General features: G+C 32.2%; 2 protein-coding genes across 2 annotated transcripts; one reads left to right on the top strand and one right to left on the bottom strand.

The window, feature by feature from the left end:
• Positions 1–2,861: 2,861 nt before the first annotated feature.
• On the bottom strand, positions 2,862–4,700 carry wds (WD repeat-containing protein wds). The gene is made up of 3 exons (XM_073973123.1): positions 4,099–4,700; positions 3,409–4,034; positions 2,862–3,347 (listed from the first exon to the last, which is right to left on the bottom strand). The coding sequence occupies exons 1-3, from the start codon at positions 4,337–4,339 to the stop codon at positions 3,159–3,161; spliced, it is 1,056 nt and encodes a 351-aa protein (XP_073829224.1). The 5' UTR covers positions 4,340–4,700; the 3' UTR covers positions 2,862–3,158.
• Positions 4,701–13,738: 9,038 nt separating this feature from the next.
• Positions 13,739–22,773, top strand: LOC141397249 (alpha-tocopherol transfer protein). Its single transcript, XM_073973350.1, has 7 exons — positions 13,739–14,067; positions 19,171–19,330; positions 21,856–21,937; positions 21,997–22,236; positions 22,300–22,347; positions 22,409–22,545; positions 22,609–22,773. Exons 1-7 carry the CDS (start codon positions 13,989–13,991, stop codon positions 22,646–22,648), a joined length of 786 nt encoding a protein of 261 aa, XP_073829451.1. The 5' UTR covers positions 13,739–13,988; the 3' UTR covers positions 22,649–22,773.
• Positions 22,774–23,246: the final 473 nt, after the last annotated feature.

Raw genomic sequence — 23,246 nt, 5'->3', positions numbered from 1 at the left:
CGAGGAATCTATTAACTTCCTGAGATATCCCAGGAAAAATGTGAATTTATCGACACCCAGGAAGGTGTGTTATGCACAAGGTCAACTAAAAAGCTTTCTAGGATATCAAAATCTATAATCTGACACTAATATTGTGGCTTTTGTATACTCAAATACCTAAAACGGAAAGAAATCGGCAAGGGTCCGCTTTAACGAGCTATACAAGAAGTTTGGCATTAAATAACGGCATTTAACACCCAAAAATTATTTTTTTTTCTTTAAAATATATCTCGGACACCCAGACACATTCGCCAAAACAATAAAATGTATACATTTTGCTGCTAATTCCATAAATTGTACGATAATACTCATATTTCCTTGGGGCGTATGTATACTTATGTAAGTATCATTTTTTGGTTTCTGTAAAATTTACCGTTATTTATATTATGGAATATACTTTTGTTGTATTAAATATTGTTTATTAGTGAGACGAAATAAACCTGTGTACTTGGAATTTCATAAATATCATTACTTTTTCTAAAACCCGAGATTTATGGGGCGTACGTATACTTATGTAAGACTGTGTAGATACTTGGCCTGTTCCTTTACATTTGAAAATGGTAAAACCGGCAAAAATAGTAAAAGTTGTATACTTTTCCCATATGATTGCATGGTGTCAGAAGTAAGGGAACGCTTTTCGAGTAAAAATGGTAAAACTTGAAGATTCTTGCACGTAAAGGAACAGAGCTACTAAAACGAAGTGGCCGACTGCTAAAAAACGAACTATGTAACTTACTCTAAAGCCACACGTTGAAACTTTCACAGCTTTTGGAAGAGAGCGGAGGTGACGGAGCTCCTTCTTCGTATGAAAGTTTCGTTAAACCGTGCGGAATAAACTTTTTATATGTCAAATCGGTCGTTGGAGTTGCTTGTGCGAAAAATTTAAGGATGAATGCAAAAATTATAGCTTTGTCGAGTAGGACTTGAATCTCAAGATTATCCACTGAAATCGTGGGATAATCCATCTGATATATTATAAAGTTTGGATCTCGACCCACCCTTATTGTTTTTCTGCATGTAGACATACAACAAACCGCTCTAAAATATCAAAATTATGTTGTCACAATATATGAGAGATTTACCAAAATATGGACCAAAATTTGTCAATTTTAACTTGTTCCGTATCCAAAAAAGGTAATTTTATTCATAGTCAGTTAAATTTTGCTAAAACACTGCGTTTTCGCATCTAATTGTATGATTTTAGTTTCTGCAGTTTATACCCACATATTAGGTCTGTACGATAACCCAATAATTTGTACAAATTTTTACTGAATGCTGTTCGATAACAAAATTATCCAGCAAAAGAGAGCGAGTTTGGAGAGATTTTTGGAGGGTTTTGTGTCTGAGAACTTGCAAATTTTTGCTGGGAAAATAAGTCTGTCTGGTTACTTTCCCAGCAAGAATTGTCCAGCAAGAACTTTCTCAGAGAGTAAGTTTAAGCTAGAAAATTGTAAAAAGTAAACAGACACCTTCCCAGCAAGCAATCAGCTGACTTGCCAAAACAGAACAATTTGTCCCCCAACAAAGGAAGCAAACACGTTGTATTTTATTAAAAATAAAAAAGAAAATGAAACAAAAAAGTATTTTCCACTTTACAAATTTGTTCTCCATAAAACAATACAATTAGACTATGCTATTTCCACAATAAAATTGTTTTTAATGTTCACAAACATAAATCAACAAAAAACTAAAAGCAGCTGATTGATTGTTTTCAGGAAGAAGAAGAGCTTGCTAGAAGAAATTTGTCCAGCAAGAATTTGCAAGCTCTCAGTGAAAGAACTGTCAAAATGTCTCTCTCGAATCGCTCTCTTTTGCTGGTTTTTTGTGTTAACCATAGATGGGCAAAATGTCTCTTAAATAGAATTTAAGGGAAAATTAGAACAGAAAGAACTGTCAAAATGTCTCTCTCGAATCGCTCTCTTTTGCTGGTTTTTTGTGTTAACCATAGATGGGCAAAATGTCTCTTAAATAGAATTTAAGGGAAAATTAGAACGGGGTTTTTGTTAAAATTTGTTTGCTTTTTTAATATTTTTTAAACACAGATGGTATCTTAACAAGTCCAAAAAACTGTTATATTAAAAAAAATGTGCAAAATTACCCGTAAATGTTTATTTATGTTGTAACAACGAAAAAGAGAAACAAAACATAGCAACGCTGGCGTGCAAGAAAGCCCATCTATGGTGTTAACAGACGACTTCCAGCAACAATTGGTACAAATTGTTACAAATTTTAGGGTAACCAGACACAGCTAATTTGTCCCGCAAAAACTTGCAAGTCTGATCAGCTGACTTTTAATCAATGTAAACAACTCGAAATGTTAAAATTTTTGACCAAGAAAATTTCACAATTGCACATTTTTTTAGATTCTAAAGCGTTGTGGATAGGATTAAAGCATTAAATAAGTAAACAGCAATTTTAAAATTTATGTTTTTGTTCCGTTTGGTTTAAAATATCAAAAGAAACAAAAACAAATTTCTTACATTTTCGAAAACAGCTGACTTTCTTGCAAGATTTTGCAAAATGCTGTTCGATAACTTTCTGCAATTTTTCTTGCTTGAGAGAGTAAACATCACTGAGAGAGGTTGCTGGAACTGACTGAGTAATTATTGCTGGGAATATTATCGTACACACCTAATATTTTACTTTAATTTCTTTATATATGCTCTGTTCCACAACCTGCAAGAAGCTACTATTTTTTACTACTAAAATAGTAAAAATTAGTAGATTCTTGCAGTTCTGAAACAGACCAATATTTTTCTTTAAAAAACATACTGATCAATAGTAGAAATGTTCAAAAAAGAGAAAAATAAACAAATACGTTCTAGGTTTATTTAAAAAAAGGTATTTTATTTTCCAAATAAAGTTAAAAAATACAAAGAGCGTTCGTCATTTAAACTGAAGCCATGGTAGTAGAGAGTGAGTATTTTGTAACTACTCCACCAAAAGAAACTGAAGAAAACCCCTATTTTGCTAAATTTTAAATGAAATTTTGGAAATTTTATTTTTAAGAAATGCCAATTTCTTTCTTTTTGTTGTTGTTTATGCCTTAAGTTACGAAAAATTACTAAAATTAAAATACAGATTATGCTGATTGTGATAATAAAATTATTCTTAAATAATTATGTATCGCTTTTCCATAATTTTATGGTTTTGTCATTTTCCAATGCTGCCGATGCAATTATATTCTCTGTGGGGTGACATGCCGTACACAAAACGGTGTCCGTGTGGCCTTGGAGTTTTTGTACCACTTCCTTTGACTGTAAATTCCATATGTAAACCATATTGTCTTCACTGCCCGATACAATCCACTGTAAATGAAAGATTTTAAAATTTTTTAATATTTTCATTGTTATTGGTTGAAAAACTTACCTTTCCTCCTGTTACTGAAAAATTGGCAAATATACAATACTTTTCATTTTTGTGTCCCGTATACGTTTTTAAACACTTTCCCTTTGAATAATCCCACAACTTTAATGTGTTGTCAAGTGTAGCGGCCAATATGTATTTTCCATTTGGTGAAAATTTCACAAAACTAACTGGTGGATTATCATCGTCTATTAGAGTCTTTAAACATTGGCCACTGGCTGTATCCCAAATGCGACAAAGACCATCATAACTGGAACTTACAATCAGTGAACCATCACGATTAAAGTGCACCGCTGATACAGGGTCAGAGTGGGCCGGCAATGTCTTTAAACATTTACCGGTTCTTACATCCCAAATGCGTACAGATTCATCGAAACTACCAGATACTATGAGATTTGATTGCGGATTGAAATTACAGCAGAAAACATAATTGCTGTGGCCCTTAAGAGTTTTCAAACATTTTCCAGAGCTGAGCTCCCATACTTTCAGGGTTTTGTCATCACTACCGCTTACCAAAAGCCTTGAATCGGAAGACCAGGCAACGTCGGAAATGCCCAATTTGTGGCCAGATATGGTTTTCTCGAATTTCCCATCGTAGGCACCCCAAATTTTGATCAATTTATCAGCCGCTATAAAATTATGAAAACAAAGCGTTAAATGAAAGTAAAACTTGTCCTAAGAGTAGTTACTTACAAGAACTGGCCAACCATTCACCATTGGGTGAGAATTTTACCGCAGATACTGCCTTAGTGTGACCGGCCAAAGTAAATTTCAGAGTATAATTTGGCTTAATGGACAATGATGACTTGTTCGATGAGGCCGATGTATTACCACTCGACTGTGAAGATTGTAAGGTATTGGGCCCAGCCGGTGGTATGGGCTGGGGAGCATGAACTCCAGGATGACCACCATGTACTGGTCCCATAGGTACCATTTTGTTGCTTAAATATCAATTATGTCCTTTAATGTAAAGTATTATCAGTATTATCCTTAAGTAAGCTTCCTCTCTACACACAAACAACAGCCGATTTGACTTTGTTGTCAAAAACCTCGTGCTTTTGTTGTTGCTTTTTAATGCGTTTTTCACTTTAGTTTGGCACGATGATGATTTGTTTACTTGCTGTATCGCTCTATTTTGCGTTAATTTTAAATTTATTAATCCATTTGAGGGTGAATTTAAATTACAATTGTTATAATTGTTTCTTAAATTAATATTGTTATTAAAAAAGGCTACACTTTCTGTGCGTGCACATGAAATCTTCGGCGTTTGATTACTAATCCAACGCCGTTATACTAAATCGGAAGGCGGCATTATTTTTAGTTCATGAAAGAACTAGTTCAATTGAACGGTTTACTGAATAGAACGTATGAGCTAGATTAGTCGATATATGTGCATAGTCCTATGATGCAATATATAAGGCATGGTACAAATATACAGGTAGCCGCATCGGCAATTGTTGGTAACATAAGATGTCAAAATTTGACATCAATTCAATGCAATTGACACATTATGTTACCATCAGCTGGCTTGATAATGCTACCTGTATGATTGTACCATGATATAAGGTGAAGCCATGGTACAATTAGAAAGGTAGATGCCTCAGCCCAGCTGATCGAATCTAAAACGTCAAAAAACTATGAATTCGCTGCTTTGTTGTAGCAATTCGCCGATGCATCTACCTTTCTTATTGTACCATGGGTGAAGTGATAAAGGTGCGAACACAAAGAGAAAATCATGCTTGTCCAAGCCTCTATTTCTGTAAAGGAATAAAGAAACGCAATATCGCATTAGAATTAGGTAGCGCTTGGCCTTTATTCTTTTACAGGAAATGGAGAAGCAACAAAGTTCATTGTATTTGAAGCTGATTTCACACCATCTGTCAAATTCATTGTTATTGTGACCCAGCAAAATGTTCGATGCCAAAGATGCCATTCAATCATGGGTGAAAGTGATCCGGCATGTCATCTTTTTAGCATCTTCATCGATGAATTTTATATGAGCGTGGACCCTAAAAGATGCTATTCATTTTTGGATCCAAAGCATGTCATTTACACCATTGCTTTGACATGTCATTTTCACCTATGCTTTGGCATGTCGTTTCCACCAATGCTTTGGCATGTAATTTTCACCAACCCTTTGCAATGACATTATCATTACGACAAGAGTTTTAACAACTTTGGTTGTGATTTCGAGTCTCCGACAACATCAAGACTATTGTAAATAATTAATCTTATATATTTAGAAAAAAATTGTATAAATAAAAATACAAAATTCATGTCTATTCGATCGATGGACTGGGTTAAAATGCTGATGAAAAGATCGGATCTTTCACGACTTCCTTTGCATGGGTTCAAATGCTGATGAAAAGATCGGATCTTTCACGACTTCCTTTGCATTGGTTCAAATGATAATGACAAGATCGGATCTTTCACGACTTCGTTTGAACCAACGCAAAAGATGCCATGAAATCACGTCATCGCATGGAACCCCTTCCTTCAAATTTTGCTGGGGAAACATTCGTATGAAAACCTAAATAAAATTTTTGACAACTTGAAGAACTTTTGCATAGTTCATTATAGTTCACTGAACAACGATCAGTCAACGACGGTCATTTCAAGGAAATAAGCTCATTAAATTAGGCATTCTTAGATTGAGTTCCCCACTACAGCAATTTCATAAAATTACTTTAATATGGAACTCGACCTAAGAACACATAATTTCATGACATTTAAGCTGTGTTCCTTTACTTACCTGAGGTTACCATTTTTACCATTTGTAACCATTTTTAACCTGCAAAGCGTTTCTTAACCCCGAAAAGTGGCAAAACTGGGAGCAATTTTTAAGAGAGTGAGAGTGGAGAGAGAGCGAAAATGGCTTTCTCTTCTACCACAGGCTACCAGCAAAATTTCTGCAGGTAAAAAATTGCAAAACTGATTTTTCGACTTTTGTTTGACGATTATTTCACAATGAAAAAGAAAATGGAAAGAATTTTTATGTGTGTTCGTTTACTCAAAATTTGTACAAATTGTTACTGGATGTTGTTCGTTTTCTCTACAGTACAATGTAAAAAACCTTAGCCGATTACAAGAAGTTACTGAATTTGTACATATTTGTACGAATTGTTGAGTAAACGAACACACCTTTTCCCAGCAACATTTAGCAAGTTCGATCAGCTGTTTTTTAATCATCTGCTAATGGTCAGCTTCTCAATGTTTATCTTATTTTTGTGGAAAAATATTATAAATATTACGATTCAGCTATATTTATTGATTGTTTTATTAATATATTAATTATTTTTTATTTAATATATAATAATTGTTCCACAGACATCCCGGAAGGGACAAGGGAGACTTCTCTCATATCAATGAGCGCACCCCAATTCATATTAGCTCAATGATATGGGACCTACTTTTTATCGCCGAGTCCGAACGGCGTGTCTAAGACACCACTTGTAGAGAAGTTTTACAAGGCTGAAATACTCAGAAAATGTCGCCAACATTACTGAGGGGTATTTTGCCACCGTTGAAAAGTGTTTGATGTTGACTGGCCGGGGAATCGAACCCACGACCTTTAGCGTGCAAGGCGGGTGTGCATACCATTTTGCTTAAAATTGAAAAACTTTTTCATTGCTTTGGAGTTAGTTTTTCTTTCATGCATTGGCGCCAATGTTTTTGTTTTGGTTATTAACTGTTATCTTGCTAAAGTTTACTAATGGGTACTTTACACGATATGTATTTTACATATGGGTTGTCACTTTTTATATACAAAATGTATACGCAAAGTGACAACCCATATGTAAAATACATATCGTGTAAAGTACCCATAAATGCTGTCTTTTTACTTTTTTCTCTATTTTCGTATGAAAGAGTAAAATCTCTCTTACTCTCTGAAAAGCAGTTACTGAATAATTATTACTGAAAAAGTAAAAAGACACAACTATTGTATCATGGTCATGCTATTACACTAAGTCCATATTTACATTAGGCAATTTTCCTTGCGGCAATTGTCAGTTTCATAGAGAGAGGGATGAGGCATATGGTAACCCTTTGCCTCTCAACACCCTCTTTCACCTACAAACTGACAATTGCCGCAAGGAAAATTGCCTAATGTAAATATGGACTAATAACTTGTATACAAACAATAATAAAGCAGCTTCTACACGGTATGTTTTATGCATGTTATGCATAGCAACTGTCACTGTTTTTCGCCCATATGTAATTCCTTCTGCAAGTCAAAATGCGTTATTTTTTATTTTTATTTTATTTTCGTTATTTATATTGCGACAAACAAAACAGCTGTGATGAGAATAGAGCGCGTCCTATTCATAAAAAATGCATACATATGTATGTATGTATGTATACAAGGGCTATAACCATGGCCCAATTATAAAGGTCCTCTCTCAAAAACAAATGATTTTGATTTGAGCTGTCAAAATTCATATACATGTCATTTAAATTCGCTGTGAGGTAGAGAAATGTCAAACTTTAGAGAAGCAGGTAGATGTATATCGAAAAAAAAAAAAACAAATCAACTTAATGTTGTACACGTGAAATGTCAACATTTGTTGTGTTTTGTATTAGAATTTAGTTTACAATAACTTATTTTGGCAGTTAAAGATCGATCAGCTGGTATTTTCTGTTACGCCAAACAAAAATAACTGCGTCAACAACTTTTTCTCGGAAAATTTTATGTATGCATCTACCTTAATTCAGAATAAAGAAATTCGCCTCAAACATATTCCGTGTCGGCGAAAACAAATTTTTCGCCTTTGTTTATGAATTTTGACATTTCAAATCTTTGTTTTTGTTTGAATTCGCTTGAGAGAGGACCTGTATTATTGGGCCATGGCTATAACTTTTTTGCAAATATATCAACACGCATTAATACCCTAGACAGACGGCAGCGTTAATTTGCATTAACTGCCTTAATTCAAATTAATTCGTGCATTATCCACTTTTTTAATGCACAAAATCAAAGGAACTTTAAACTGAATTTAGCAATTTCAATATGGCAATGCTGTTGAAAATCAATTGTCTTCTTCAAAATAAGTAGTGGTCTTTCGCGAGTAGAATAGCAGCTAATCGTTTTTCACGCCTTCTAAAAAAACTCTTTTTCAAATTTTTATTTTCACAAAAAATTTCATTACCCACCATACCAATTCTATCGAAAATTATATCTTCCTCAAATGTTTTTTAAAGTTTTGCAATATTTTTATAATATTAAAAAGACTCAAAAATATCGCGAATAAATTAAATTTATTTTTGCTTCATCGCGGTGAAAGGTAGAATGTGTATTTGTTTCGCATATTTTGGCGAACTTTTGTAAAGCTTTATGAAATGGTCTGCTGGGTTCAAACAAACAACACAAACAGCTGTTTCATAAATGTAGATACTATCGTCTGTCAGGGTGAAAAATTAATTCAAATTAGGACATTTTTAATGCAAATTAACTCTGCCGTCTGTCTAGGGTATAAAAATTAGATTTTACAATTATTTCTACTCGGAATTTAATATTTTGTTAATACTATTTTATTGGCCTTGAAGGCTTTTGTATTAGTATGTGGATTGAATAAATAAATAAATAAATAAATAAATAAATAAATAAATAAATAAATAAATAAATAAATAAATAAATAAATAAATAAATAAATAAATAAATAAATAAATAAATAAATAAATAAATAAATAAATAAATAAATAAATAAATAAATAAATAAATAAATAAATAAATAAATAAATAAATAAATAAATAAATATAAGAAATATCACCACAATAGAGCTGTTAAAAAATCGATGGCACTATCGATTATTTTTTAAAAATTCAATACCGACAGATAGTTTTGTCTATCACTATTATCATATTAAAACCCTCTAACCTAAAATTCATTGAAATAAATGGAAAATTCGCGACTTTTCGGTTTTGTGGATGTAAGAAAGTAAATACGTAGTCACACGTACAATTTTTTGGAAAAGTAAAATGTATTAAAATGTTTGTGGAACAATTATATATATATAAAATGTAATTTTGTGTATTATGATTAAATAAAAGCAATTGTTCTTTCTCATTTTAAATTTCGGAGAACTACTTGTGCAAAATACCAACAAAAGCAGAAACATTTCCGCAATTTTCATTTCCAAATTAATGGTGATGACAAATTAATTTTTGAGATGAAATATCGAAAATATCTAATGTTGGGAACAAGCCTACAGAAGGTCGGTCATTCAGAGTTCTGTTAACAACTTTTGACAACAAACATAACAGATTATTCATTATTGTGATTTGATTTCCTTCGTATTTTATGTCACAATATGGTCTGTTCCTTTACTTTTGAAAATGGTAAAACTGGCAAAAGTAGCAAAAGTTGTGATCTACTTCCATATGAATTGTATGGTGTCTGAAGTAAAGGAACGCTTTTCGAGTAAAAAGTTGTAAAACTTGAAGATTCTTGCACGTAAAGGAACAGGGCTAATAATGTATTTGACAGCAAACTAAATACATAGTCAGGGCTAACTAGTTTGGGCTGAGTGTTCGACTGTATAGACTGTGGTTGGGAATTGCCAACTCTACCACATAGAGCATGGAATATTCCTTTACCTTTTTAATGGTAAAAGTGGCAAAAGAGAAAACTGTCAAAAAATTTAAATTTCTTCTTGTATTTCACTGTATTTTGTCAGCGTTCGCTTATTTTCTTTTTGTTATTTTTTTTTCTTGATTTCCAAATAATCGTCAAACAAATGCCATTTTTACCCGAAGAAATTTTTCCGGGCGGCAATTTTTGTTCTCTCTCTCTTAAAAATTGTTTCTAGTATTACCACTTTTTGGGGTTAAATAACGCTTTGCATATTAAAAATGGCAAGAAATGGGGAAATACTTTACCACTTTTCCCCTATCGTAAAAAACGTTCCCGGACCGATTGCATACAAGTTTTCCTGTGCACTTATTTCTTTTATGTTTTCCATTATAAGAGCAAATCGTTATTCTTATTGAAATTGAATATAATTTTCAACATCGGACCATTCTAAGTCTAAATCGCGATAGTAAGCGTTTATTTCAATTTAAATAAATCATGTATACATATGACAATCTTACTTTTTTTGTAAATTAAGTTTTCAAAATGTAATAGGATCTACTAACGAAATTTTAAACTTCGAGACTTGCTACAATAAAATGCTGTTTTTCATCCTAAACGTGTAATATAAATTACCTACGAGAGTTCGGAATGCGTTATATTTACATTTTCAGCCTGTTTCTCTATGTCGAAAGAAGAAAGTGCGCGAATGAAACACGCCCAAATTTTGTGTGTGTTTTCAAATTTGGTTTTGTTTTGAAGCAAAAGCAAAGATAAACTTATTTCGAAAACTAAAGTTTGGGCCTGTATTTTATTCGCATACATTCTTCTTTCGACATACAGAAACAGGCAGATAGATTTAAATTTGTTCTATTTTAGAGGATTTTCAAAATGTATTTATGTTTTTTTTTGGAACGACCCTATTATTTAATATTTATCTTTGACAATTAATTTTCAATAACAACAATGTTGTTTTTGTAAATTTGTTAGTTATGTTGTTGCTGTTGTCACACCAAATAGCGAAATACAAAATTTAAACCATTTTGTTTATTTTTCCCTTCCGTTCCTTTTTTGCAAAACTTGTTACGTAGAGAAATTTTCTCAGTTCGCTCTTTTGCTACTTTCACCATTAAAAAATGTCTCAGATTGCCAAAAATTCTAGTAGAACTGTAAAAATTAACGTACCAGTTAATAAGATGCTAGCTTGTAGACTCTACTCGCCCAAATTTTTCTAGCAAAAAGAGGGGAAGATAGCGTCGTCTTTGTTTATATTTTTTCAGCCCGATCATGAATAACAACTCTCCGTGAGTTTTCTCACTCTCTCCTTTAAGTTGCAACGGAAGAAAGACAAAACTCACGGGGAGATTACATTCATGATTGATCTGTTTACGTTTAACTGAGTTTTTTCTAGCAAAAAAATAAGTAAAAACGTAAACATAATAGGTGTGTTCGTTTACTCAATAATTTGTACAAATTTGTACAAGTCCAGCAACTTCTTGCAATCGACTAAGCTCTTTTGCATTGTACTGTAGAGTAAACGAACAACATCCAGTAACAATTTGTACAAATTTTGAGTAAACGAACACACATAATATTGTTACGAATGTAACTGATAGGTTTAAGTTAATTTAGTTTAATTTCCGTTAATTTAAAAATTTGAATTGTAACGTAACGTTTTATTACGCAGTTATTTTATTTAAGCAACAACAACTACCATGTAGAACTCTCTTCATCATTCTAGTCGTTACATTACCTTTTGTTAATGTTCTTTTGTTTGTTTTGCCATAATCATGTAATTATCGTTTAGTTTGTTACTTCTTTTCTTGCATTTATTTGTTGTTGTAATTACGTCATTGATCATCCCCCATGTATGTGAGTCTGGTTGTTCGCTTAGTGCGAATGTGCGTCTGTGTGTTCGTTGTACATATTCGAGGAGTTGCCAGACATTTTCTAGAGGACTCTCGAACAGGGAGACTTTGGGATATAAATACAGGGGAACTGGCAATGACGAGTGAGTTGTGTTTTAAGCGTTGAACTGAACAGATCGGTTAAAGAATAGCTGCGTGCTAACTAGAGACTTGCTGTGTGCTTAGTAATTAAAGTCGGTTCTGAATAAGTGTAATAAAGTAAATAAAGCATTGTAGAAATGTAATCTAAAACGAACCCTGTTTTATTTGGTACAAAACGTATCGGGGAATAAAACAACGTCTACACGGAGATTAGTTAAATCTAATTCCGTAACAATATTATACTTTCTGGAATATAACAAAATAAATATAATCGATCAACACTCCTTCTTATGCGGGAAATCCCCCCTCATACCTTTTGTATGGAATCGTTGTAAATTGCATCATTTTGAGTGTGTTTGTGTTTATTACCGGTTTAGGTCACAAACCAGTGTGCATTTGTTTATTTAATATGCATTGACCCATTTGCAGGTGATAACACATGAACACAGTCATAAATACCTGCAAGCGAATCAACAGTCGAACTTTAAAGCATCATTGGAGAGTTTTTTGTTTCTTGTGGAAATTATGGAGGAAAAGAAAAATTGTATGTATGTAATTATGAGAGCTTTTAGGTAGATGATGCAACTTCGTAGAGAAATATTGGATTTTGTATGTAAGTATGTACGTACATATGTACATATCTACATATGTTAGCCTGTGACGTAAAAATACACAGACGGAAGAATGTATGAAATTTGTAATTATTAGGTCTAACCAGACAGACCTAATAATAAAAAAATTCATTCATAATCGAGTGGATTTCAACTGTCAATTCCTTTGTGTATACTTCAAATGAAATCTCACCTCAAAACCATTGGATTTCATTTGACGGCATTTGGAATTGATAGTTGAAATCGAGTGGATTTCGTAAATGTAGACCAAACAGAATTTTATGAAATTGCAGTAGTGGTGAACTCGATCTAAGAACGCCTATTTTAATGAGATTTGTTTCATGACAACAAAGTAAGTGATATTAGGTCTGTTCGATCGATAACCTAAAAGTTTGCACAAATTTGTACAAACTTTTACAAAATGCTGTTCGATAACAAATTTATTCAGTGAATGAGAAATGAGAAGTACTAGCAAGTAATTGCAAGAACTTGCAAGTACCTTTTACTTACGAAGTTATCGATCAGGCCTATTATAAGCCTATCATATAAAAAGAATCACTTTCGCTCGTATATAAAGACTTCCTGCAATTCGTTTATAACGACTCCCTTCATTCATTCGCTCGTCTATCAACACTCCCTTTTGCTCGTTTATAAAAACTCCTTTCCCCCTTTCGCTAGTCTATAAAAACTCCCATCTGCTTGACTATAAAGTCATTAAATTTGATATTGTAATAATGGGGTATTTTGATCTTTGTATCTCTGCAGATTATCCAAAGATACCCTTAACCCAAATGCATTGAAACTTTTAAAAAGAAAACAAAAAAATATGCTATTACAATAAAATATCAAAACTTGTTTAACATTTTGAGAAATTAGAGGTCAACATTTCATTTGTGGTTTTTGTTTTGATTCGTAGCTATTCCAGTTTCGTTTTCTTCTGCTTCATTTTTTGATTGAGTTTTGAATTTCTCAATCATCCATCAACTAATTAATTATAAACTCCAATGCTTTTCAAACTATAGTTACTTAACATAAATAATTATACTCCACTCGCCAAAGAAACAACAAACAAACAAAGCTTATATACATATAAGTTGGGCGCTTGTTTTGCTGTCTTCAAGTCTCCAAGCTATTTTGTGATTTCAGTGTATTGGGGGATGGCTGGCTGACTGACTGGCTATTTGGGAATTATCTTCACACTTGGCTTTTGAATATCCAACTCACGTTTCAGTTGAAAACGCGACTTAAAACCTAAAGGTTGTCTGTCTCTTGGATCAAAACAATTAAGAAGTCAAGTCGGAAGAGTAGTTTAGCGTTGTGATTGTTCGCAAAAAAAAGATTAAAATTGTGTTTATTATATTATAATTATAAACAAAAAAACACAAGTGAACAAAATGATGATTGAAGTTGAAAAGCAATTAGACGAAATGGAGCAATGGCTGAAAACTCAGCCTCAATTACCACAAAATATAGGTAAAGATTATTGAAAGTAAAAGTATAAAGCCAATACAAAAATAATAAAATGCTATAAATATTATATTATATTATAAATGTTGTCGAAAATCTCGAAAAAATTCCACAGCAAACTTCAATATGATCAAAACACAAAACTTGCCCTTGAAATCTATTAAACAAAAAACTATGTTTTGTTAATTAATTACAAGATTGTATTAAAAAATCCACGAAACAACCTAATTTATGTTAAACTAATGACTTGTTGAATTAATTTACATTTGAATTGCTAATATATTATTTTATTTTTGCCAGTAAATGCTTTTTGAATTTTAGTTCTTCCTGAATAACGAGATTACATCTTAAAATCGGAATACATATTAATAGAATAGAATAATAGATGGGCAGATGCGTGTTTATGGGCGATCTCAAGTCAAGACTTAATAAACGAATTCAATGAGGCTTTATAGACGAGCTGAGGGGAGTCTTTATAGGCGAGCTGAGGGTAGTCTTTATAGACGAGCTTAATGGAGTCTTTTTAGGCGAGTTGAATGGAGTCCTTATAGACGAGTCTTCATAAACCAGCTGAAGGGAGCCTTTATAAAAAAGCGGAAACGAGTCTTAGTAGACAAGCTGAATGAAGTCTTTATAGAAGAGCTGAGAGGAGTCTTTATAAACCAGAGGAGTCTTTATAAAACATTGACTATTTATGACAGTGTTAGTAAATTTGTGTACACACAAGCTACAAAACAAAAACAAATCAACACATTTGCTTACAATTGCACGCTCTTTCTTTGCGTTCGGGTCGTGTGTGTTTGAATTGCCGAAAAACTTCGTAACCAGCGACAAATGTCTGTTCAGCAATGCTTTATAGACAAGTTGATAGTAGTCCTTATAGACGAGCTAAAGGGAGTCTTTATAGACGATTTGAAGGGAGTCTTTATAGGGATTTATTTCATTTCCTTGGTTTTCCAAAATTTTGCACTTGCTTTGCTCCCGTACTTTTTTAATGGTAAAGCTTGCAAAAGAGCAATCTGTACGGGAACGGAAAAATTCTAAAAATTGCAAACATTCGGGTACCTCCTTTACAAATTTCGGCATAAGTGAAGTTTAAGAACACCTCTCGGATCGTTTTGATTTTTTCAGCTAAAAATATTATATTATAAATGTTGTCGAAAATCTCGAAAAATTCCACAGCAAACTCCAATATGATCAAAACACAAAACTTGCCCTTGAAATCCATTAAACAAAAAACTATGTTTTGTTAATTAATTACAAGATTGTATTAAAAATCCACGAAACAACCTAATGCTTGGTTTACATTTACGAAATCCACTCGATTTCAACTGTCAAATCCATAGGTTAAACGTCAAATGAAATCCAGATGAGATTTCATTTGACGTTTGAGCTATGGAATTGACAGTTGAAATCGAGTGGATTTCGTAAATGTAAACTTAAGCTTGGTTTACATTTACGAAATCCACTCGATTTCAACTGTCAAATCCATAGGTTAAACGTCAAATGAAATCTAGATGAGATTTCGTTTGACGTTTGAGCTATGGAATTGACAGTTGAAATCGAGTGGATTTCGTAAATGTAAACGTAGCATTAGCATAATTTAAGTTAAACTTTGACGACATTAATGACTTGTTGAATTAATTTACATTTGAATTGCTAATATATTATTTTATTTTTGCCAATAAATGCTTTTTTAACTTTAGTTCTTCCTGAATAACGAGATTACATCTTAAAATCGGAATACATATTAATAGAATAGAATAATAGGTGAGCTGATGCGTGTTTATGGGCGATCTCAAGCAAGACTTAATAAACGAATTCAATAAGGCTTTATAGACGAGCTGAGGGGAGTCTTTACAAACAAGCTGAAGGGAGTCTTTATAGACGAGCTGAGGGGAGTCTTTACAAACGATCTGAAGGGAGTCTTTATAGACGAACTGAAGGGAGTCTCTATAGACGAGCAGAGGGGAGTCTTTATAGACGAACTGAGGGGAGTCATTATAGACGAGCTAATGGGAGTCTTTATAGAAGAGTTGAAGGGGGATGGGCTCTTAGCTATCACAATTTTAACATTTTGAAGTTTTTACTTTAATGACAAATACCTCTGTTTCTATTTGGTGTATTAAAGACATATAAAATGCTCATCAAGAAGACCAGCAAAGCTTTCAATCAGTACCACGTAGAAGCCGACAGTAGTCAAATATTAACCAAAATATGAATTATTTTGGTTCAACTTTAAGTCATTTGGTATAAAAGCCAGATAGGTGAAAAGTTTAGTTTATCCCTAAAAGATATGTATCACATAGTCGGCCCTATCCCAACTGTAGCCTTTGCTCACTTGTTGGTATAGCCAGAGGCTGAGGGTATATCTCCTGCTCTGTTCCTTTACGTGCCTGAGGTTACCATTTCTTACCATTTTTAACCTGTTAAGTGTTCCCTCACTTTTAATATCATACAATTTATAGCTATATTACATTACGTGTATTTCATGTGTATGTTTTGCATATTTTTACATCTACATGTTGTACACATAGTGTGATCCATATAAAAAATTTCATCTATCAAAATGATGTGTGAACCCATGTGTAACTTTTTCGTTTTAGAGCTCTTTCTATTTTTGTTTGTACAATAAATAGAAAACAGCTGATTTGTTTGTTTTGATGAAAGCAGAAATTTGCAAAATTTGCTGAAAGAAATAATTTCTTAAAGAAACTTAAATAAATCGATTTGATAAAGGATTTGTTTACATTTATAGGTTATGTCACACAAAAAAACATATACTGGTGTAATAGCAAAAATTATAAATCATATGTAAAATGTCATTTTTCGCACACACAAAGAATTACAAGAGGACAAACAATTCAAAACATACACATGAAATATACGTAATGTAATATAGATATTATATGATAGCAGTTTACCACTTTTACCATTTTCTGCCACTGTTACCATTTTTAAAAGTAAAGGAACAGACCATCCTCCAGCACGGCTGAGTGATCCTTTCTTATGCTACGTTTACATTTACGAAATCCACTCGATTTCAACTGCCAATTTCATTGCTTAAACGTCAAATAATATTCAATGGATTTCAGAATAGAGTTCTATTTGACGTATACGCAAAGGAATTGACAGTTGAAATCCACTCGATTTCGTTAATGTAAACTTACTATTACTATTCTTTAAAGAGAAGAACACGGTTTGCTACTTTTTGGAGTACGGGAACGGTTTTATAGTGCAAAATTGTAAAAAGAGTACTAGATAGTACTCTTTTGCAGGTTTTATACCATAATTTCTATTGGCCTTATTGGATAATTGCATTATAATACGTTTATATATAACCGGATTTAATAAACATACTGGGTTTCAAATGTCAATTCCATTGGTTAAACGCATTTTACATTTAGCATGTTTTACAAAACATGCATCATTTAAGTTGTCAATTCCATACAATATCTGTCAAATAAATGACGTAAACTCCCAAAACACCTGTTTTAAGTGCAAGTGTAAAATGCGCTTTATATGTCAAATAAATCATCATAAAGAAGGTTATGTCCAATTTACATTAGCAACTTTTTCGTCATTTAGAGCTGTTTCGTCATTTATTTGCTAAAACAGGCAACATTTTGCGTCATTTACCATACAAAAATAAATGACGATAGCTATGTCATTTATTCTAAACAACGCACGAAAACACCATACTATTGTACGCAACCCTGCTTTTTCGTCATAAACTACCAAAAAATGCAACTGTTTTATGATGTCTTTGTTTGTTTGTGTGTGTTGTAGATAAACAAAAATAACGATGACAAAAGTGATGACAAACTTGCAAAAATTATGTTTTTTTGTTTTTAGAATTAATTTAAGTTATTTGATACACATTTGTGTTGAAATTCCTATTTTTCTGAATAAATATATTGTGTGTGTGTTTGTGTTATTGTATATGTGTGTATGTGCGATTGTGTGCGTAAGCAAATGACGCAAAAAAAAACAGATGTAAATGCACTTCATTTGATTCTAGGATTTCGTAAAACGAAATCATTTAATGTGCATATGTAAATTGGACTTTAACCCGGCAAAAAAGCTATAATGTTTACGGCGTTTCAGATACTTCGGAATGACTAAAATCCAAAGGTTACATAAACGCATTTTACACTTGCACTTAAAACATGTGTTTTGGGAGTTTATGTCATTTATTTGACAGATATTGTATGGTAATGACAACTTAAATGAAGCATGTTTTATAAAACATGTTAAACGTAAAATGCGTTTTACTGCTCACAGATGTATGTAATCAACCAATTTATTTCCAGTATTATAATAGCTTTGTTCCAGAACTAAAAAATTTTTACAATTTTTACGACTTTTACACATTTTACTCGAAAACCCGTTCCCGTACACAAAAAAGTTGTAAAATTTTCACTTCTCTTTAAATAAGAATGGCGCTGAATGACGCTCTCTTTAAAAACTTTTTACTCGACAAATTTGAGCGTATAAAAAATAGTAACATGGATGCCGGCGTCTGCTTGGCTGGTACGCCGACTTTGACATTTGTTCCAGATTTTTTGACGTTTTTTCCATTTTTGCGTTCCCGAACTTTTTGAAAAAAACTTTTGTGTGGCAACAATTTTTCTCTCTTTCTCTCTTTTACTAGTTTTACTATTAAAAAGTACGGGAACAAAGCTAATACGATGATTATCTGGTTGTGTTCGGTGCAGTTGATCCTTTTGATCCGCTTACATGGGAATTCTGATTTGATACACGATGTTTCAGTAATTAGCCATTGAAGGCCCTTGCTTACAGTTTTAGCTATTTTTTGTTTAAATATTTTATCTTATGCTCTGCCCGGTGGAACTTTACAATTAAAATTAGTATCGTTTTGCACAACCGTATGTGTGTTCGTTTACTTACAATTTGTACAAATTGTTACTGGATGTTGTTCGTTTACTCTACAGTACAATGCAAAAGACCTTAGTCGGTTACAAAAAGTTGCTGGACTTGTACAAATTTGTACAAATTATTGAGTAAACGAACAGACCTCGTGTCATTGAATAGTTATGTTCATTTATAAATCAAATAATAAATTACATGTTTTATTTTGTCTTTTAGACAGATGGCTGCTAAGACGTTTTCTCTTCTGCATGGAGGGCGACAAGGAAGCTGCCCAAAAATTGATAACCACAAACTACAAAATGAGGAATAATTATGATAACATTTTCATAAAACGGGATCCAAAGGATGAGAAATCACAGATTGTTATGAAATCAGTGTAAGTATTAAACTACGTTTAGATTCGTGGTTAATTTTTGCTTTGTTCCTTTACGTGCCTGAGTCTTCCAGTTTTTACCACTTTTTACCCGCAAAGTGTTCCCTTGCGTTAAAAAGCATACCATTTATATGAGAGCAGGGGCTCAATTCTGATTCTGTTAAAATGTGAAATGAAAAGTTTTAAAATGGTGAAAACTGTCAAATGAAAAAAAAAAATTATAAAGAAAATATTTTTCATTTCAAATTTTTTACCACTGTTACCATTTTTAAAGGAAAGAAACATACCATTTATATAGAGTAGTACTTTCCTATACTAAACACCTCTGCGAATAATTCTCTGTAACAAATCGTTTTATAAAACAAAAACAGCAGCTACGTTATAGTGAAGTTCGATTGCATTTATTTGACCGTTATTTAAATATATTTTAGATCAAATTATCACGATAATGAGCATTATAGCCCATTTATATGTGACTTCATTAGCCGGTTTTAGCACATTATCAGGTTTTATTTGCTAAATCCAGCCAAAATCTACCAGATTTCCCATACAAAAATAAATCCTTGTATTGAGTGGATTTGTTTTAAATCTGGCATAAATCCTCGTATACAACTCTGTTTTTTGCAACATGTTGCTAGAAAATACAAGAAGTTGCAAGCTGGCACAAGAAACAAGGTAGATGCATCGGTGAATTGCTACACTAAAAATAATTTAAAATGTAAAAATTTGTAAACAAGGTGGAAAAATTAAATTTGTTTTGATGTACAAAGTTTATTTTAATAAACCAAGAGTAATATTTACGATGTCTAAACGATAAAATAATTCGTTTATTTATTTTAGATGGTCAAACTGCGAAAAAATATATTTTTTTGCTCTTTAGTTAGCATTAGTAGCATAATGTGCTAACATTTTCAGTATTAAACAATAAATTTGTAATTTGACGTATATTTTTTGAGACGAATTCAGTTTACAAAAATTCTTTTGGCGTTTCAAATTCGATCAGATGTGCTGATGCATCTACCTTGGTAAGTCCCGGTCCACACTAGAGTAAATTTCATTAAAAAATTTCATGAAATTAGGTGTTCTTAGGCCGAATTCCCCATTACAGCAAATTCTTGATTTTACTCTACTATGGAACTCGATCTAAAGACGCATAATTTCATGTTAAAATTTCAGTGAAATTACTCTAGTGTGGCCCGGGCCTAATTGTGCTATGAACAAAAATCAGCTGACAGCCTTTTAAATCCTTCAAAATGTATATCTAAATGCAATGAGATTTGTACTGGATCTATTAAATCCAGTTGAGGAGCTATAACGTAAAGTTGACTTTAAGCTGAATTCTTTGAAAAGCAATTAATCTACATTTACACTAAAATCTTTTCTTTTTTAAATTGCAAAAGTGAAATGGCCGAAAGTGAACTCTTATGCTAAGTTTACATTTACAAACCCACTGGGTTCCAAATGTCAATTCCTTTGCTTATACATCAAATAAATCCTCCTTGTACTATATTTACATTTACGAAATCCACTCAATTTCAAATGTCAATTCCATAGCCCAAACGTCAAATAAAATCCAATTGATTTCAAATGAGTTTTCATTTGACGTATAAGCAAAGGAATTGACAGTTGAAATCGAGTGGATTTCGTAAATGTAAACATAGCATTAAGAAGGTTAACCCTGCAAAAAGCTATAATCATGGTTTAATAAGAAAGGTTAGCTAAAGCTTTCTGTCAATTTAAATTTTTTTCGACTGTTCCTAAAACGTCAGCACAATTTCTGTATGTTTGTGTGCTATTTGAATAATATGTCAAACAATTTTAAAAACAATCGAATTCAATGAATTTTAAATTTGTTTTTAGAGCATGTGTATGGAAAAAATTCGTCTGCTTTGCATTGAAACAAACATTTTATCATATCCACAACTCGATTATGTGGAGAAATCTTGACACTTCATTCATTTTTCGCGTTTTTTATAAAATGCTCAAAGATGGTATTGTAAACAAACCCACTTGTTGCTTTTGTGTTTACCTATTTTGACGTTTTTGGAATTCAGAAAAAACAAGGGTTCTATGATTGTTTTCATTTATATCTACCTCTTTAGTTATACCATGGCTATAATATAAACATGGCCTAATACTGAACAGTTCTAAATTGATTAAATTGTAATCCTGCGTTTACACATGACAGACAATTGAGTTCATGTAGCGATTGTCAAAAACTCAAAAAGTGCCTGTGTGACGTAGGCGCCCCAACAACTGCAAAAACAGTTGTAAAAATATGAATGAAAATCATCGATTTATTTTTGTTTCCCGTTCACATATTTTGTTATTGTTCATCTTCTTTTGTTTTTAACACATTTCATTTTTTCACTTATTTTTACAAAAATATAAAAAAATTCGTTAGCCTTCCTTTCTTCAAAAAATGACAACAAATGTATGTAAATCAGGGTTGTATTTAAAAAAAATGGTCTTGTGTAAACGCCTAGTAATTCATAATAACATTATGAACATTCTTTTTCCATTTTTAGTGATTTTTTAACCCTGCCCGGTTACACATCGGAAAAATATAAATTGGTGCTTTATCGTTTGGCAGACACTGATCCCGATAAGGTATAATATGGCAACTCGTTGAAATAAATTTAACTTTTTAATTTCACTTTTCTCTACAGTTCAATATCAATGAAGTTCTGAAAGTGTTCTTTATGATGGTCGACAGCCGTTTTAAGGAGCTGAGCAAGGAAAATGCAATTGGTGAAATTGTTGTTTTCGATATGGCCGGTTTTACGCTGAAACATTTGTCGAAATTTTCCCTTGGTACAATACGCATGTTTATGAAATATATACAAGAGGCCCATGTGGGTCGTGTTAAGGGAGTGCATATAATAAATGCAACATCATTTTTGGATAAGGTTAATTTGATTAAAATTTTTATTATTATTAATTAATTAATTATTATTATTTATTATTATTAGGTTATGTTTTTGGTTAGACCGTTTTTGAGAGGTGAACTCATTAGTGTGGTGAGTATTTGGGGGAAAGTAATAAATTGAAATTTTGTTTTTAATTTTACACTTTTAACAGCTACACTTTCACATGCCTAAAACGGAAACCGCCTACAAATTTTTCCCCCGCGAAATGCTGCCTGAAGAATATGGTGGAAATGGTGGTAAACTTGTGGATCTGAGAGAGTTTTGGGTTAATAAATTAATGGAAAATAGGTAAATTTTGAATTAAAAAATTTAAATAATATAATAGTGATAATGGTATTGTTTTTCTTACAGAGAATTCATTATTGATCAAACCAAATGGAAGTTGAACTAAAAAATGTAGAAAACAGTTATATCAATTAGTTTTAGGGTTTAGACAGTGCTATATAATATTATTAAATATGTATAAAATATTGTTTGTATGAAATAAATAAAATTTTATTTAAATTGTGGAAATAATTATAATTTAACTTTCTCTGATGTAATTTCTATCACAAATATAGTGAATTTTATTTGACGCAATTTGATTTCGTTACAAAGACATAGAACTGTAAAGATTGGACATAGTGCATAATGCAGTTCAATTTTGCTATTAAACCATAGAGGGTGTTTGTGTATAACATACAACTAACAGAACACGACGGCAACAAAAAAAGTATAACCACAGTTTATACAGTTGGCCATTCAGAGTTCTGTTAACAACATTTGACAACAAACATAATAGATTGTTCATTATTGTGATTTGATTTCCTTTGTATTTTATGTATTTGACAGCAAACTAAATAGTCAGGGCTAACTAGTTTGGGCTGAATGGCCAACTGTATAAACTGTGAGTATAACATAATTTTATGTCACCATATTGGAACATAACATTATGTTAGACCTCCAGCACCATCTGCCGATGTATAGTAGCAATCTAAATGTCCCATCTT

Source organism: Musca autumnalis, unplaced genomic scaffold (assembly GCF_047663935.1).
Source record: "Musca autumnalis isolate F117 unplaced genomic scaffold, ASM4766393v1 scaffold_3, whole genome shotgun sequence".
In the NCBI taxonomy this organism is placed as follows: domain Eukaryota; kingdom Metazoa; phylum Arthropoda; class Insecta; order Diptera; family Muscidae; genus Musca; species Musca autumnalis.
This window is presented reverse-complemented; position numbering and strand designations above follow the sequence as displayed.

Coding starts and splice junctions, on each gene's coding strand:
- wds (XM_073973123.1), bottom strand. CDS start 4,339: ATGGTACCTATGGGACCAGTACATGGTGGTCATCCTGGAGTTCATGCT. Junction 4,035..4,098: donor TGAATGGTTGGCCAGTTCTT/GTAAGTAACTAC, acceptor ATAATTTTATAG/CGGCTGATAAATTGATCAAA. Junction 3,348..3,408: donor TTTCAGTAACAGGAGGAAAG/GTAAGTTTTTCA, acceptor TTTCATTTACAG/TGGATTGTATCGGGCAGTGA.
- LOC141397249 (XM_073973350.1), top strand. CDS start 13,989: ATGATGATTGAAGTTGAAAAGCAATTAGACGAAATGGAGCAATGGCTG. Junction 14,068..19,170: donor TCAATTACCACAAAATATAG/GTAAAGATTATT, acceptor TTTGTCTTTTAG/ACAGATGGCTGCTAAGACGT. Junction 21,938..21,996: donor CAGACACTGATCCCGATAAG/GTATAATATGGC, acceptor TTTTCTCTACAG/TTCAATATCAATGAAGTTCT.